Here is a 15,748-nt window from a genome sequence, read left to right as displayed (position 1 = left end):
GGGTGCCTGCGCCTGATGTGGATTCTGGCCCTTTAGTGCTACTGCCTTCAGTGGCCACTAATCAGGCCTCCCGTGATGAGCCTGGGCTTGCACTTTGGAGGGGGGCCTTCTCTCCTACTCCTGGGGGAGCATGTTTGTCTGTCCTGTCCTGCTTCTCCATCCTTCACAGCATCTGCTGGTGCTCGGCTCCAGGATGTGGCCGGCAAGGGCTGCCCTGTCTGGCCTAGCAGCCTGGCCTGGCATGGAGGCTGTTTCACCTGCTTCTCTGCCATGTACATGCCAGACCCTGCGTTCACACTCGCCCCCTCCCCCTGCAGCTCTTTAGATTCCTCTACGCCATTACAATTCTATGGTAGGTTCATAATTCTTTGTGTGAAACTTGTCCTGTTTGAATGACTGTGTGGTTTCTGTCTCTTGATTAGAACCAGACTGATAACAAGAAAAAAAAAAGGATTTATTAATTTTTTACTATACTCTTGTTAGTCTAAAGTGATTTCAACACAACATTGTTATACAACTGTACTCCAATATAAAATAAAAAATAAATGACTACCTGAAAAATAAAGTGATTTAAAAATTTTAAAAATATTTAAAGATGTTATAAGGAAAGAATAAACTTGGCAGAAGAGATGAAATAGAGGGAAAAAAAGCACTGATGCCAGAAACCAAGAGTTAAGTTTTGAGTGTAAAGACCCCCTAGTGATGTGCTGTGAGCTGTTTTCTACCAACAGAAAGCACTCTGACACCAAATGTATGGTTTATGCCAGCTGGGTGTCCTGTGATCTGACTCCCTTCTGACACCATCCACTCACAAGGTTGCCCCCCTTCAGGAGTCACTGTAAGACCCCAGCTGCAGACACCTATAAACTGGGGGTCCCACATACCCTCCTCTGGTTCAGTGATTTGCTAGAGCAGCTCACGGAACTCAGGGATAGGTTACCGCTTATTGTAAAAGGATGCAACTGGGGAAGAGCCAGATGGAGGAGGTGCAGAGGACAGGTGCAGGGGGCGTGAGAAGCTTCCTGCTCTCTGGGAGTCACCCCCCTCCCATCTCTACATGCTCTCCAACCCAGAAGCTCTCCAGACTCCTTCCCTTGGGGATATTTATGGAGGTTCTATTATGGCAGCATCAATGGATTAAATCATGGGCCACTGGTGATTAGCCTGATCTCCAACCCTTCAAAACGTGGTCCACTGGAGGAAGGAATGACAAACCACTTCAGTATTCTTGCCTTGAGAACCCCATGAACAGTATGAAAAGGCAAAAAGATAGGACACTGAAAGATGAACTCCCCAGGTCGGTAGGTGCCCAATATGCTACTGGAGAAATGTGGAGAAATAACTTCAAAAAAAATGAAAAGATGGAGCCAAAGCAAAAACAACACCCAGCTGTGGGTGTGACTGGTGATGGAAATAAAGTCTGGTGCTGTAAAGAGCAATATTGCATAGGAACCTGGAATGTTAGGTCCATGAATCAAGGTAAACTGTAAGTGGTCAAACAGGAGATGGCAAGAGTGAACATTAACATTTTAGGAATCAGTGAACTAAAATGGACAGGAATGGGTGAATTTAATTCAGATGACCTTTTTATCTACTACTGTGGGCAAGAATCCCTTATAAGAAGTGCAATAGCCCTCATACTCAACAAAGTTCGAAATGCAGTACTTGGATGCAATCTCAAAAATGACAGTGATCTCGGTTCGTTTCCAAAGCAAGCCATTCAGTGTCACGGTAAACCAAGTCTATGCTCCAACTACTAAAGCTGAAGAAGCTGAAGTTGAACGGTTCTATGATGACATACAAGATCTTCTAGAACTAACACCAAAAAAAGATGTCCTTTTCATCAGAGGGGACTGGAATGTAAAAGTAGAAAGTCAGTAACAGGCCTACCTGGAGTAACAGGCAAGTTTGGGCTTTGAGTACAAAATGAAGCAGGGCAAAGTCTAATACAGTTTTGCCAAGAGAACCACTGAACATAGCAAACACCCTCTTCCAACAACACGAGACAACACTACACATGGACATCACCAGATGTTCAATACTAAAATCAGATTGATTATATTCTTTGCAGCCAAAGAGGAAGAAGCTCTATAGAGTCAGCAAAAACAAGACCCAGAGCTGACTTGGCACAGATCATGAACTCCTTGTTGCAAAATTCAGGCTTAAGTTGAAGAAAGTAAGGAAAAGCACGAGACCATTCAGGTATGACCTAAATCAATTCCCTTATGATTACATAGTGGAAGTGACAAATAGATTGAAGGGATTAGATCTGATAGAGTACCTGAAGAACTCTGGAGGTTCGTAACATTGTATAGGAGGCGGTGATCAAAACCATCCCCAAGAAAAGGAAATGCAAAAAGGCAAAATGGTTGAGAAGGACTTACAAATAGTTGAGGAAAGAAGAGAAATGAAAGGCAAAGGAGAAAAGGAAAGAGAATCTGTGTATAATGTGTCTAAAGAGAGGCTGTTAAGAGGACCACCGTGTGGAGTCCCTACTCAGCCTTCCTTGGCTGCTTGTGAGGCCTCGGTGAGGGCCCCACCCCCACCAGCACCACCCTTAAACCAGAGCACGTGGACAGGACGTGCCTGGGGCACTGTCCAGCTCTGACAGCCTATTGCCGCTCACCCCGGAGGGAGGAGGAATCCTTCGGGGGAGCCTAGCATGTGCCCTCGGTAGTATTAAACCATTCGCCCCATGTTTCAGGGCCTGCAGATGCTGGGTTCAGTGACTAACCTCGAGGTACTGATGTCCACGGGTGTCCCACTCGCGCGTGGGGCCAAAGCAGGGGCATTCCGGCCCTAAATTCCCACATTCATCCTGCTAATGTCTGCACATTTGCTTTGTCGGAATCAATCACTAGTCCCACTCCTTTACCCGCCACCATCCTTGCCTTGAGAGGAACATCAATATTCACGCATAAATTTAAAACCAGTACAAAAAGCTGACTCCCCACTTTCCGCCCTACAGGCCCTTTTCTTCCTTGGCCCGAGTGCAGGCCTGGCTCTGGAGCGAGTCCTGGGTGGCGCCGTCAATGCGGCCCTGTGTGTCCAGCCCCCGCCCGTTGCAGAGCCTGGAGAGGGAGACGCAGGCCCTGCCCCCGCCCCGCCAGCGCCCCGCCCTCGGCTCCCATTGGCTGCCGGGCTTCGGGGCGTGCCGGTCACGCCCCCCGCGAAAGGATAAGAGGCCGTTTCTCCCTAGTCCCGGCATTCAGGACACCGAAGCCAGAGGTGACCGGGGCGACAGCCAAGGACCACTGACGTGAGGACACTCTGGGGAACCTGCTCTGGTGTTTGGGGGGCAGGACCCGGAGGGTGGGCTTGGGAACTGGGTGGGAGTTTAAAAACCCCTTTAGGGTGGTGCTTTAGTCGCTAAGCCGTGTCCGACTGTTGCAACCCCACGGACCGTACAGTCTGCCAGGCGCCTCTGTCCATAGGATTCTGGCAGCATTTTCTAAAGTATGACTCTCCTACTTACTGCCTTGCGAACACGGCTACCTCAACTCCAGGCAGCGAGATTCATCCTACAGATGGATCGCCTTCTCCCGGTGATTCATCGCTACAGTCGGGGAAACGTCGGGTCTTCGGCTCGGGTGTTGCTGCCAGTCGGCCTCTTGCTTAATTCTTTGAAGAGAGGGTTTGCGTCCTCCGCGGAGCGCGGACAGGCGCCCTGAGCTCGGAGCCGGCGTTTCGGACGCCCTCCCCCGGGTCAGGGCGAGTGAGGAGGTCTTTGCAATTAAATTACAACCGAGCCAAAGAGATTGAAGTCTGTGGTAGGTTTAACCATCCTCTGGTTTCTTGGGGAGGTAGGGCTCTTGCCTAAAGGGGTTCCCACATCTCCTGTGATGTGACCTTCTGAGGAGCTAACGCCCAGCAGTTCTCCTGTTTTCGAAATGAAAGATTAATGTAGAATATTCACGAAATGCAGCGAAAGGAGAACTGGATATTTGATTTCCAGTTCTCTTAAACAACAATTTTTAACCGTCATTTGGGAAGACTTTAACAGGAAAAACTTGTAAAAATTAATTTGTAGTGTGTTTAATGAAGAATATCACATTTTATGGCATTTTCACATATGGGATATATATTTTTTATGCCTTTCCTTTAAAAAAATCCCACTAGTCATACTTCATACAACAAATATTTTAGCCTCATCTTTCCCAGTCATCATGAAGCTTGAGAAGCATAAGAACCATTCAAAAGTTTCTTAAGTTTTCTTTTCTTTTTTAAAAAATTAATAATTGAGAACTCGAGTGCAAAGGATAAGAAAGTATGAAATGTTAAAGATTTAATCCATCTAAATTGTTCTGTCTACATGTGATACTTTTAGGGACTTTAGAGCAAAACAAAGTATCAGTTCAGTTCAGTCGCTCAGTCGTCCGACTCTTTGCCACCCCATGAATCACAGCACGCCAGGCCTCCCTGTGAACAAAGTATAGTAATTATTAATAGGGCAAGTTTAGCAAAAATCAGGCCGAGGCAAAAATCTTCAATCCTTTTTCTTTGAAAGTCAGAAATAAATAAGGAGTTAAATCTTATATTCCAATTTATTTTTTAAAATATAAATGATATTCAATAAAGGAATGGTTTTTTAAAAAATTAGACATAATTCTTTAACTGTGACGCTGCAAAGATTCTTTAATGATTAGAACTCAAGGCCAAAAGCTGGCAAATTTCTCTGTCTGAGCGTCCGTCCGTTTTGTGAAACAGTTGACAAGCAGTCCTTTGTATACTGCCTGTTTCCCAGGGTTGAGCAGCTGTTTCCTTGACTTGCAGACTGTGCAATATAAGATACATGTTGTGGGGGAGACAAAAGCTTCCTACCTTGATAAATGCAGAGAAAAGGCGCCATTCTGTCATTGGATGCAGCGCTGCCAAGAATACAAAGTGCCTGGAGGTGGTCCAGCCTCTGCCCATATTTGTTCTGGCATCAGAGCTGGTATTGGGAAGGAAAACATTTTCCTCTCCCCTTCTAAATTCTTCTCACTGGTCTAAGACTTAAATAAACATGAGACAGGTAAACAGGAGAAATTCAAATCAAAGTTTAAAAACATATATACATGGGAGAGATCCAGGAAAACTCACTCACCAAAATGCCCACCTTCAATCCCATCGTCAGCTCAAGACAAAGGAGGATGTTGGGAGCAGTGGTTTGGGGCTTCAGAGGGGAGGAAAGCACTTCACACAGAGATGGTTGAAGCAGTGTTTGCTGTGCCAGCAGAGGTGATGGGACAGAGTGGACTCAGGTCTCCTAGCGTTTCCGCCCGCCCTCCCTTACCCCTGGCCCACGTTCCTTGCTGACCTCTCTCCCTGGTGGTTGCTCCATTCCTGTAACAGGCCCTCCATCTAAATTCCGATTCAGGCAGCTAAGGGGAATTTCTTCCTGAGTCCTGGGGGCCTTGATTGTTTTCAGATGAAAATAATCTGCGTCCCAAAGAGACATTTTGGGGTAGCAAATCTTGCTCCCCTACAATAATTTCATCAGATGATTGTATAATACCTTCAAATTCAAGATCCCTTTCCTTGATCTTCTTTTGCAAAAAAAAAATTGTGGCAATTCTACCATATTTATTTTTTCAGTTGAATTTTCTAGCTGTTTTTTGGTCATGTTCCTCACTCCACCCAAAAAAAATCAGAAACGTTTTTGTTAAAAATGAGTTAAATTTATATATCCATTTGAAAGAAAGTAAGTTCCTATATTTTATTACCTCAGTAGCTTTTGGAAGGACCTACACTTTTCTTGCTGAACTTATGCTTAGAAATATGTGTGTGCTGCTATAAAACAGGACTTTTCCGCTGCTGCTGCTGCTGCTGCTGCTGCTAAGTCACTTCAGTCGTGTCTGACTCTGTGTGACCCCATAGACGGCAGCCCGTCGGACTCCCCCATCCCTGGGATTCTCTACGCAAGAACACTGGAGTGGGTTGCCATTTCCTTCTCCAATGTGTGAAAGTGAAATGGGAAAGTGAAGTCGCTCAGTCATGTCTGACTCGTAGCGACCCCATGGACTGCAGCCTACCAGGCTCCTCCGTCCATGGGATTTTCTAAGCAAGAGTACTGGAGTGGCTTGCCATTGCCTTCTCCGGACTTTTCCGCTACATTTTCTAATTGCTTATTGACAGAACATAGGAATACTATTGACTTCTGTATCCTTATTTGGCTCCTATTCGCTGTAATTAATTAAAAAACTTGCTCCCCTGCACTGTCACCTCATCTCGCAGTCCTGCCAGGACAGGGTGGGGAGTCTCCTAGGGATGGGGAAGGACTCAATCCCCCTCACTGCTCTTCCTCTGTATTTTGGTTGAAGTTTCCCCCAGATGCAACCAGAAGCCGAGGGCTTGGGAACAGAAGACAGAGAAGGGAGGGGTGGCGGGGAGCAGGTTCAAAGGGTGATGAAAAGGCACACCCTCTAAGCCCAAAAGGGGAGGTGAACCAAAGCCAGTTGCCCCCGATGGTAAGGTCTGTGTAGGTAACAACTGCTCTGTTCTACAAATCATCTTTCTTTGTGGGCCCCAGATGTCTGAGTTAGAGAAGGCCATGGTGGCCCTCATTGACGTCTTCCATCAATATTCCGGGAGGGAAGGTGACAAGCACAAGCTGAAGAAATCAGAACTCAAGGAGCTCATCAACAATGAACTTTCCCATTTTTTAGAGGTGAGTGTTGCTTTTTAAAACTAAATTAACATGCTCTCCTGTCCTCTTGTAAGACCATCTGCCCGTTTTCTCTTCTGAGCTGCCCTGAACATGGCTCTACGTTGGTGTCAGGACTCCTCTGTTGTTTCTGAAAATGTGTTTGAACAAGTGAGCCCTCAGTACAGAGGGTGGCGTAGGTAGGCCCCACGATTTTCATTTTGTGTACAGTAAGAGCATCAAGGAAAAACTGCTGTCTCAAACACAAGAGTACAGATTCTTGGAAAAACCTAAGGATATGCAGCAATAGGGTGGCTTCTCCATTGGCTTAGTGGTAAAGAATCTGCCTGCAATGTAGGTGCTGCAGTAGATGCAGGTTCAGTTCCAGGGTCAGGAAAATCCCCTGGAGGAGGGCATGGCAACCCACTCCAGTATTCCTGCCTGGAGAATCCCATGAACAGAGGACCCTGGCGGGGTCCACGGGTCACAAAGAGTCAGACATGACTGTAGCGACTGATCATGTACAGCAGTAACGGTGACAAAGGGGGATGGAAAATATACCATGACTTATCACACACTGAACATGCAAGAAGACTGTTAAAAATACGTGTTTGTTCTTGGGAAGAGGATTGTTTCGGCTTTCTCTACATGGTTAGATCCACCACAGTAAGAAGATGCCAGGTATTACTGAGTTCTTAGCATAGTCGATGCGGGGAGAGATGCAGGCCATAGGACCTGGCTCATCACCAAGAGGCCACAAGCTGCTCACGAGAGAGGCCCTGGGCCTTGCAGGGGGCCCTGTGGGGTGAGGTGCCCAGGAGGGAACTTGGGAAGCTGTGTGAGGACATCTGATGAGCCCCACTGCCCTGGCAGCTCCCCTTCTGGTGGATGTGTGTCCAGATGCTCCAGTGAGGACTCACTTCCCCACTCACAACCTTAACTGCCTTTGGCTCAGCCACACGTCATCTCTACTGTTTCCATATTGTGTATTCAAGGCAATGAACTGCAGTCCACCTGGTACTTAATATTCCCTTGGTGCCCAGAACCAAGGTTACTGAAGTGATGTTGCACCGAGAGGAAATAGCCATACAATGCACCAGTGCACTCATGTCTGACCAGGAGCTAATTCCCGGGGAAGACAGGAGAGCCCAGCCCACATGGTGGTGGGAGCTGTCCTCCTGGGCAGGCTGGGCCTTGGTGCAGGACGAGCCCCAGGCTCCTTGCCCTGCGTCTGCAGGGCTTTCCCCACCCCAACACTCCACTGCTACAGATGGCACCACCATCAGAGGAAGTGGCCTGCAGACTTTGGGGGGATCCCCTAGTCTGATTTTGAAGCTGGTTTTCTCAGGCACCCAAGTTCCCAGAGTGGTAACTGCATGCTCACACTTTTACTCACCTGTTCCCACCACCTCACCTAAGAATCAGAAGGCCCTGGATTCTTCTGTGAAAAGAGTTGTTGCAGTGAGACAGTGCTTATCAAGTGCAGCTCAACAAATGTAGCTACTATCATTAATTATTGATTTAAAACATAGAAAAAGTGTAGCATGTGGGAAACAGAGTTTATAAAATAAAAGTAAATCATGGTAAGTATATCTAGGTATCATGAACATCGTTGGCCTGGTTTTTATGAAGGAGTTTCTGTTTGGAGGCAAATCTTTCCTGTAATTGAAATTAATCTTTTAGCAGATGTTTACAGGTGCCACCCAACCCCTCATGGGAACCTCAGTCTATTACATGTTTTATGTCTAAGGCGGCCATTGTGCCTTATACCCAACTTCTTCAGGCCAAGCGCTCCAGCCCTGAGGACTGGGTGTTCGGAAGAGTCGGCAGCGTTAGACTCCTCTTCATGGGTGCACAGCTTTCCTGCACTGTCTCTGTCCCACCACTCACTCGACTCCATGTTGGGCATAATGTCAAGACGAATCCCAGACACCTCGAAAGCAGCTCAAGTGCCAAAAGACACAAGAAGTTAAAAAATTTAGGGCATGTTCCCGAGAGTTATTTCAGCCAGAAACTACTTTCAAAGCATGAAAATCCACTGGAAGCCTTCACTGTAGGGCCTTCCACACGCAGAAACAATGAAAAGTTTATAGGGGCCAAAAGTTCATTTTTGCTTTCAAGGTATTTGCATATTAATGCGCTCAGGCTGATCTAGAATGTACTCTTCCTTCCTGGTTCTTTTTTTTAAACACAAACAGCCTGCAGTTTTTCAGATCCTGGCTGTTCCATTCAGTCTTTTAGTAGCCAGATCCCACTGCACCTAAAGGAAAGTGGAAGAGAAGGCTCAGACCCCTAGAGACCTCTGCCAACCAACAGCCTCCCGGTCACTGGAGAAAACCTTTCTGGAATTTTGCATTTCATGTCTTAGGTTGTTTCTAAATTAATTTATTATTATTATAATTTTTGCTCTGGGAATTTTTTTTTTTGGCTGTGCTGAGTCTTCTTTGCTTCACAGGGCTACTCTCTAGTTGCCGCAAGCAGGGCCTTCTCATTGCCGTGGCTTCTCCCGCTGTGGAGCACAAGCTCTAGGGCACGTGGGCTCAGCACGTGGGCACTGTGGCTCCTGGGCTCTAGAGCACAGGTTCAGTAGTTGTGGTGCAGGGGCTTCGTTGCTCTGAGGCATGTGGGATCCTCCTAGATCAGGGATCGAACCAATGTCTCTGGCATTTGCAGGTGGATTCTTTACCACCGAGCCACCAGGGAAGCCATTAGGTTGTTTCTAATACAAAATTTTTAAAGCCAGCCAACTTCTGATCCTGTCTTTGTGGCCCTAATGTTCATTTAGAAGCAAGCTGGACAACCTGTCTTATCTCTCTCAGGAAATCAAAGAGCAGGAGGTTGTGGACAAAGTCATGGAGACACTGGACAGTGACGGGGACGGCGAATGTGACTTCCAGGAATTTATGGCTTTCGTTGCCATGGTTACCACTGCCTGCCACGAGTTCTTCGAACACGAATAAGGAAGAGAAAGCAGCAGAGCTGTTTCTGCAGCAGAGATGAAGTTTGACCAGGGGAACAGAGGCAGAGCTTGCAGGGCTGTAGGAGCTGAGCTTTCCGTGTTGTAGCTAATTAGGAAGCTTGATTTGCTTTGTGAGGAAACAATTGAAACCTCTTTCCAAGGACCATTTTTAGTGCCCCCAGCCTGCCTTCTGCATTACTAGGCATAGTGTTAGCTTTCTGGACCCAGGCAGTCTTGGTAACTATAACTTAGGAAAGTCATTTCTCCGTCACAAAGCATGTGCCGTGCTAGCTGACCAAGCTGTGGAGGCCCCTTAACTAGAAAAAACAAATTGATTACCTAAAAGGACTGGAGCATTGTGGGTTCCACATGCTGCCACTGCATTTAAAAACACAAAGCTTTGTCCACCATCCTTTGAAAACGTTGCCCATCATTAAATCTCATCACTGGAGCAAATGAAACCTGATGTGGTTGGGTGGCCTGACAGTCTGTCCCACCTACCAAAGAGCATGGTCACATTTAGAGCCCTTTCCAACAGGTGAGCTGCGATGTTTGCATATGCAGTTAAGCTAACAGTTCTAAATGGAAAATCTGTCTCATAAGCTGACAAATGCTGACATCATAACTGTAATAAGAACTGAGAATCAGACTTCTGCATTCAGTGGGATTCTCCCGACAGGACCACACTTTGCTGGATCTCTGGGATTTGGGGCAGGGGAGCAGGGGGCTCAGGGCGGGTCACAGTTCTGCCCCTGGAGATGGCCGTACCCAAGCACCTGTGCCTGCTGTTCTGTCTGTAGAATGAAGGTTATGACGGATGTGTCTGATGTGCAGTGAAGGTCATTTTTTATCTGTCTGTGCAGACAGGGTCTGCTTCCAGCTGTTGGTGAAGCCAGGGAATTTTATGACCTTTATGCTATTGTAGCCACCAATTTGAAAAAAATCAAGTTACAAATATTAAGAATCACTCCCAGGAAAATTCAAAGTAAGCATTAAGCTTATCCATCCTTTTTCTGTTATGCTTTTTTTAAAGACACAAACTTGGAAATCATAAAGTAATTGGTCCCTTGTAACCGCATTAAATAAAAAGCACTGTAACAAATCTACTTGGTGGTTTAAGCATGAAATAAAAGCTGTATTCTTGCAAAACTGGAAAAAGGAGTAAAGTCCACACAGCCTGTCTTCATCAGGGCTGCAGATACGTCACCTCCCCAAGCCAGGGTTGAAGCTTAGGTGGGGAAGGGAGGGTGTGACAGGGCAGGGACATGAGGAGGGACACAAAGGAAGGGGGTTGGAGGGGTGGGTCCATTGGAGAGACGTAACGGGGAAGGCTATCAGTTCAGTTCAGTTGCTCGGTCATGTCTGACTCTTCGTGACCCCGTGGACTGCAGCACACCAGGCTTCCTGTCCATCACCAAACTCCCGGAGCTTGCTCAAACTCATGTCCACCAAGCCGGTGATGCCATCCAACCACCTCATCCTCTGTCGTCCCCTTCTCCTCCTGGTTTCTATCTTTCCCAGCATAGGGACTTTCCTAATGGGTCAGTTCTTCGCATCAGGTGGCCAAAGTATTGGAGTTTCAGCATCAGTCCTTCCAATGGATATTCAGGACTGATTTCCTTTAGAATTGACTGGTTTGATCTTCTTTCAGTACAAGGGACTCTCAAAAGTCTTCTCCAACACCACAGTTCAAAAGCATCAATTCTTTGGCTCTCAGATTTCGTTATGGTACAACTCTCACATCCATACATGACTATGGGGAAAACCATGGCTTTGACTACACAGACTTTGTTGGCAAAGTAATGTCTCTGCTTTTTAATATGCTGTCTAGGTTGGTCATAGCTTTTCTTCCAAGGAACAAGTGTCTTTTAATTTCATGGCTGCAGTCACCATCTGTAGTGATTCTGGAGCCCAAGAAAATAAAGTCTCTCACTGTTTCGATTGTTTCCCCATCTATTTGCCATGAAGTGATGCGACTGGATGCCATGACCTTAGTTCTGAATGTTGAGCTTTAAGACAGCTTTTTCACTTTCCTCTCTCACTTTCATCAAGAGGTTCTTTAGTTCCTATTTGCTTTCTGACATAAGGGTGGTATCATCAGCATATCTGAGTTTATTGATATTTCTCCCAGCAATCTTGATTCCAGCTTGTGCTTCAACCAGCTTGTCATTTCACATGATGGACTCTGCATATAAGTTAAATAATCAGGGTGACAGTATACAGCCTTGACATACTCCTTTCACAGTTTGGAAAAGTGAAAGTGAAGTCACTCAGTCGTGTCTGACTCTTTGCAACCCGATGACTGTAGCACACCAGGCTCCTCCGTCCATGGGATTGTCCAGGCAAGAATACTGGAGTGGGTTGCCATTTCCTTCTCCAGGGGATCTTCCCGACCCAGGGATCGAACCCAACCAGTCTGTTTTCCATGTCTGGTTCTAACTGTTGCTTCTTGATTTGCATACAGATTTCTCAGGAGGCAGGTCAGGTGGTCTGGTATTCCCATCTCTTTCAGAATTTTCCACAGTTTGTTGTGGTCCACACAGTCAAAGGCTTTGGCATAGGCAATGAAGCAGAAGGATATGTTTCTCTGGAATTCCCTTGCTTTTTCGATGAACCAACGGATGTTGGCAATTTGATCTCTGGTTCCCCTGCCTTTTCTAAATCCAGCTTGTACATCTGGAAGTTCTCGGTTCACATACTGTTGAAGCCTAGCTTGGAGAATTTTGAGCATTACTTTGCTAGTGTGTGAGATGAGTGCAATTGTGCAGTAGTTTGAACATTTTTTTGGCACTGCCTTTCTTAGGGATTGGAAAGAAAACTGACCTCTTCCAGTTCCTGTGGCCACTGCTGAGTTTTCCATTTTGCTGGCATATTGAGTGCAGCACTTTCACAGAATCATCTTTTAGGATTTGAAATAGATCAGCTGGAATTCCATCACCTCCACTAGCTTTGTTTGTAGTAATGCTTCCTAAGACCCACTTGACTTCACACTCCAGGCTGTCTGGCTCTAGGTGAGTGATCACACCATCGTGGTATCTGGGTCATTAGCACCTACGGTTCTTCTGTGTATTCTTGCCACCTCTTTTCACTGTCTTCTGTTTCTATTAAGTCCATATAATTTCTGTCCGTTATTATACCCATATTTGCATGAAATGTTCCCTTAGTATCTCTAATTTTCTTGAAGATATCTCTAGGCTTTCCCATTCTAATGTTTTCCTCTATTTCTTTGCATTTTTCACTTGAGAAGTCTTTTTTATCTCTCCTTGGGTGCCGTGCCTACTTTAGTCCAGTGGCCATTCTCAGTCGGATGCAGAGTTCTGTACAGGCCCAAACCCTGTACCTACTACTGAGGAAAGTAAGGACTGTAACAGGTCTCCAAGCTCTGTCCTCAGGAAGGGTTTTTTTTTTTTTTTTTTGGTAAGTGGACTTCCCAGGTTGCTCAGTGGTAAACAATCCAATGCAGCAGATACAGAAGATGTGGGTTTGACCCCTGGGTCAGGAAGATCCCCTGGAGAAGGAATCTGCAACCCGTTCCAGTATTCTAGCCTAGAAAATACCAAAGACAGAGAAGCCTGAAGGGCTGTAATCCATGGGGTTGCAAGAGTGACTTAACACAGCGTCCAGAGCAGTTAAGTAAACTACAAAGGTTGCACAACAAGAAAGTGGTTATATGTCATTCTTTTCATGTATGGATTTGCTAATGTTTTGTTGAGATTTTTGTTCCATGTTCATGAGAGATACTGCCTGCAATTTTATTTTCTTGTTATGTCCTTGTCTGGCTGGATATCAGGGTTGTGCTGGGCCCCAAAATGCCTTGGGAAGTATTCCCTCCTTTATTTTCTAAAAATGATCAGCCATGCTCGGTGCAACTTCCAGTCCCTGAAATAGCGAGCACTTTGAGGGGGAGGCAGCAGAAATCGAGATTTGGGTCCCTCGATTATTTGGGTCCCACAATTGCAACAAAGAAGCCAGAATGGGCAAACAACGAAGTTCACACGATTCTAATGGTTGGTGCTGGTTGGTGTAGGAGGGAAGTCAGCCATGCATGGACAGAGGGTCAAGATATTTCCCCAGGCCTCCAGACGACACTGTGTCCTTTTTGTGTGGAAAGGAGCCAGATAGTAAAAGTCCTACACATTCTGTCTTTGTTTCCTTCAGATGACCCTCTCTCTACTGCTCAGTTCTGTTACAGGTGGGTTCTGCCTCCCTCCCACCTGGGTCAGCTTCTCACAGAGATATCCAGGCTGGATTGCAGAAATAAAAGACATTAATTCTTCCAGAGAAAGTGAAAAATGGGAACAATCCCAACTCAGTATATAAGACTGGTATAACTTTGATATAAAATTTACAAAGACATTAATGGAAAGGGAAATAAAAATTGAAGGTCAAGTCTGTAATTCCTAAACAAAATAATAAAAAATTAAATTTAACAACAAAGAACAGTAAATGATAGTACATGGAAATTAAATGGATTCATTCCTGGAAAGCAAATTGATTCAGTGTTCAAAAATCAACTTAAGCAACTAACCATATCAACAGAACAAACAAATCATAGCATTTCAATGCAAAATGTTACTGTAGGGACTTCCCTAGAGGTCCAGTGGATAAGACTTCCTTCCAGTGCAGAGAGTAGGGGTTTGATCCCTGGTCAGGCAACTAAGATCCCACATGCGTCTGGGCCAAAAACCAAAACCAAACAGAAACAGAGTAGTAACAAATTCAATAAAAACTTAAAAATGGTCCACATCAAAAAAATTAAAAAAAAAAAAGAAATATCACTGTAGAAACTACACGTCTATTTATGTTAAAGAAGAAAAAGATTTGGGAAACTATGAACAGAAGGAAATGTACTTAATCTGATAGTGCATGTACATCACACTTACACCAACCATCACACTTGCTGGTGAAACCTTAAATTCTTTCTCCTGAGATTGAGAGCAAGATGCAAATACCTGGAATTATTTTATTGGGTTTTTGCTTGTTTGTTTGTTTTTTCTAACAAGACATATTCGCTACAGTCTACCCCTTGGGTCCAGAGTAGGCATGCACGTGTGCTTTCTTTCTCACACACACACCCACACCACACGCTGGGGTAATCGCATCTCTCTCGTCACCGGTATCTATACAATACCTCGCTCCGAAAAACACCCAAAGAGCCTCACACACGTAGACGGATCCAGCAGAATTAAGTACAACGGCTCCTGGGCACAGACTTACACACCCACCAGACCTTCGCTTCCCGGATCTGCGCGTCTGCTTCCTGGGTCCGATCTGGACTCTCCAGGCGGCTGGTCTACTGTCTGCTGGGCGCGTTGGTGGACAGGGCCGGGCGGGTCCTGTCAGCTCTTCCCTCCGCCCCGCTCCATCGCCAACACCTCACCGCGTTCCAAGGGCTCCTGTCCGGCGTTTGCGCCTTGGCGACCTGCTGCGCGTAGAGCGCAGTTTCTGGACGCGACGCTGCGGAAAAAGGGAGTCAGTGTGGGGTCTGGATTCTTATTGATCCAAGGACACGCGTGGGGAGGGGCCGCGCGCGGGGGCAAGGACTTCTCCCGACTCCTTCCGGGGATGTCTTCGTCCATAGACGCGCGGTTTCCAAATTAGCCTGGCGTCGAAGAGAGTGAGTTGCTACCTGCGACCGTGGAGCACACCCGCGTTTGCGAAAGCCTGGACGGGGAGCCCCCGGGGAGCCCGCCACTTCTGCGCCTGCTTCCTCACCTCCCGCCCGAGGCCAACCCTTGCAAGCCGGGCGGACGCGCCTCGGTCTCCGGCACCACGGAGGGACCCCTGGAGAGCCTTCCAGTCGCCCGCGGCAACGCGCTCTCCCGCCGGGACCGGCGAGTGCAGGTCCTCCCAAGTGCACGCGGGTTCGGCGCTCGTGCCCTGCGCGGCCACAGTGCGAGGGGGCGCGCCCAGACCTCCGCGCGGGCGACCCCCGGGCGTGACCAGCCGGAGCAGGCAGGCTCCGGGGGGCCGACTAGCTTCCGGGCGCCGGGCGGCATCCCCGCCCCGCGCCCCTGCGTGAGGCCGCCTGCGGGCCCCATGCTGTCCACCGGGGGCCAGTACGCCGTGAAGAAGAGGGAAAAACCCGTGCCCAAGAGGTGCGTGCGTGGCAGCGGTGGGAGGGCAGCGAAGACCCGGAACCCTGGTTGGGGGTGCGGGGGTTC

General features: G+C 47.0%; 1 protein-coding gene and 1 long non-coding RNA gene across 2 annotated transcripts; one reads left to right on the top strand and one right to left on the bottom strand.

Annotated features, from left to right (window-relative positions):
* The first annotated feature begins 3,159 nt into the window (after window positions 1–3,159).
* Window positions 3,160–10,690, top strand: S100B (S100 calcium binding protein B). The gene is made up of 3 exons (XM_055415903.2): window positions 3,160–3,259; window positions 6,512–6,649; window positions 9,445–10,690. The coding sequence occupies exons 2-3, from the start codon at window positions 6,512–6,514 to the stop codon at window positions 9,583–9,585; spliced, it is 279 nt and encodes a 92-aa protein (XP_055271878.1). The 5' UTR covers window positions 3,160–3,259; the 3' UTR covers window positions 9,586–10,690.
* On the bottom strand, window positions 4,037–6,516 carry LOC129548949 (uncharacterized). Its single transcript, XR_008684427.2, has 3 exons — window positions 5,087–6,516; window positions 4,822–4,994; window positions 4,037–4,419 (listed from the first exon to the last, which is right to left on the bottom strand). It is a non-coding gene; the product is annotated as an uncharacterized LOC129548949 (long non-coding RNA).
* Window positions 10,691–15,748: the final 5,058 nt, after the last annotated feature.

This window comes from Moschus berezovskii, chromosome 1, assembly GCF_049115385.1.
Source record: "Moschus berezovskii isolate FMDL1 chromosome 1, NW_MosBer_1.0, whole genome shotgun sequence".
NCBI classification, from domain to species: domain Eukaryota; kingdom Metazoa; phylum Chordata; class Mammalia; order Artiodactyla; family Moschidae; genus Moschus; species Moschus berezovskii.
This window is presented reverse-complemented; position numbering and strand designations above follow the sequence as displayed.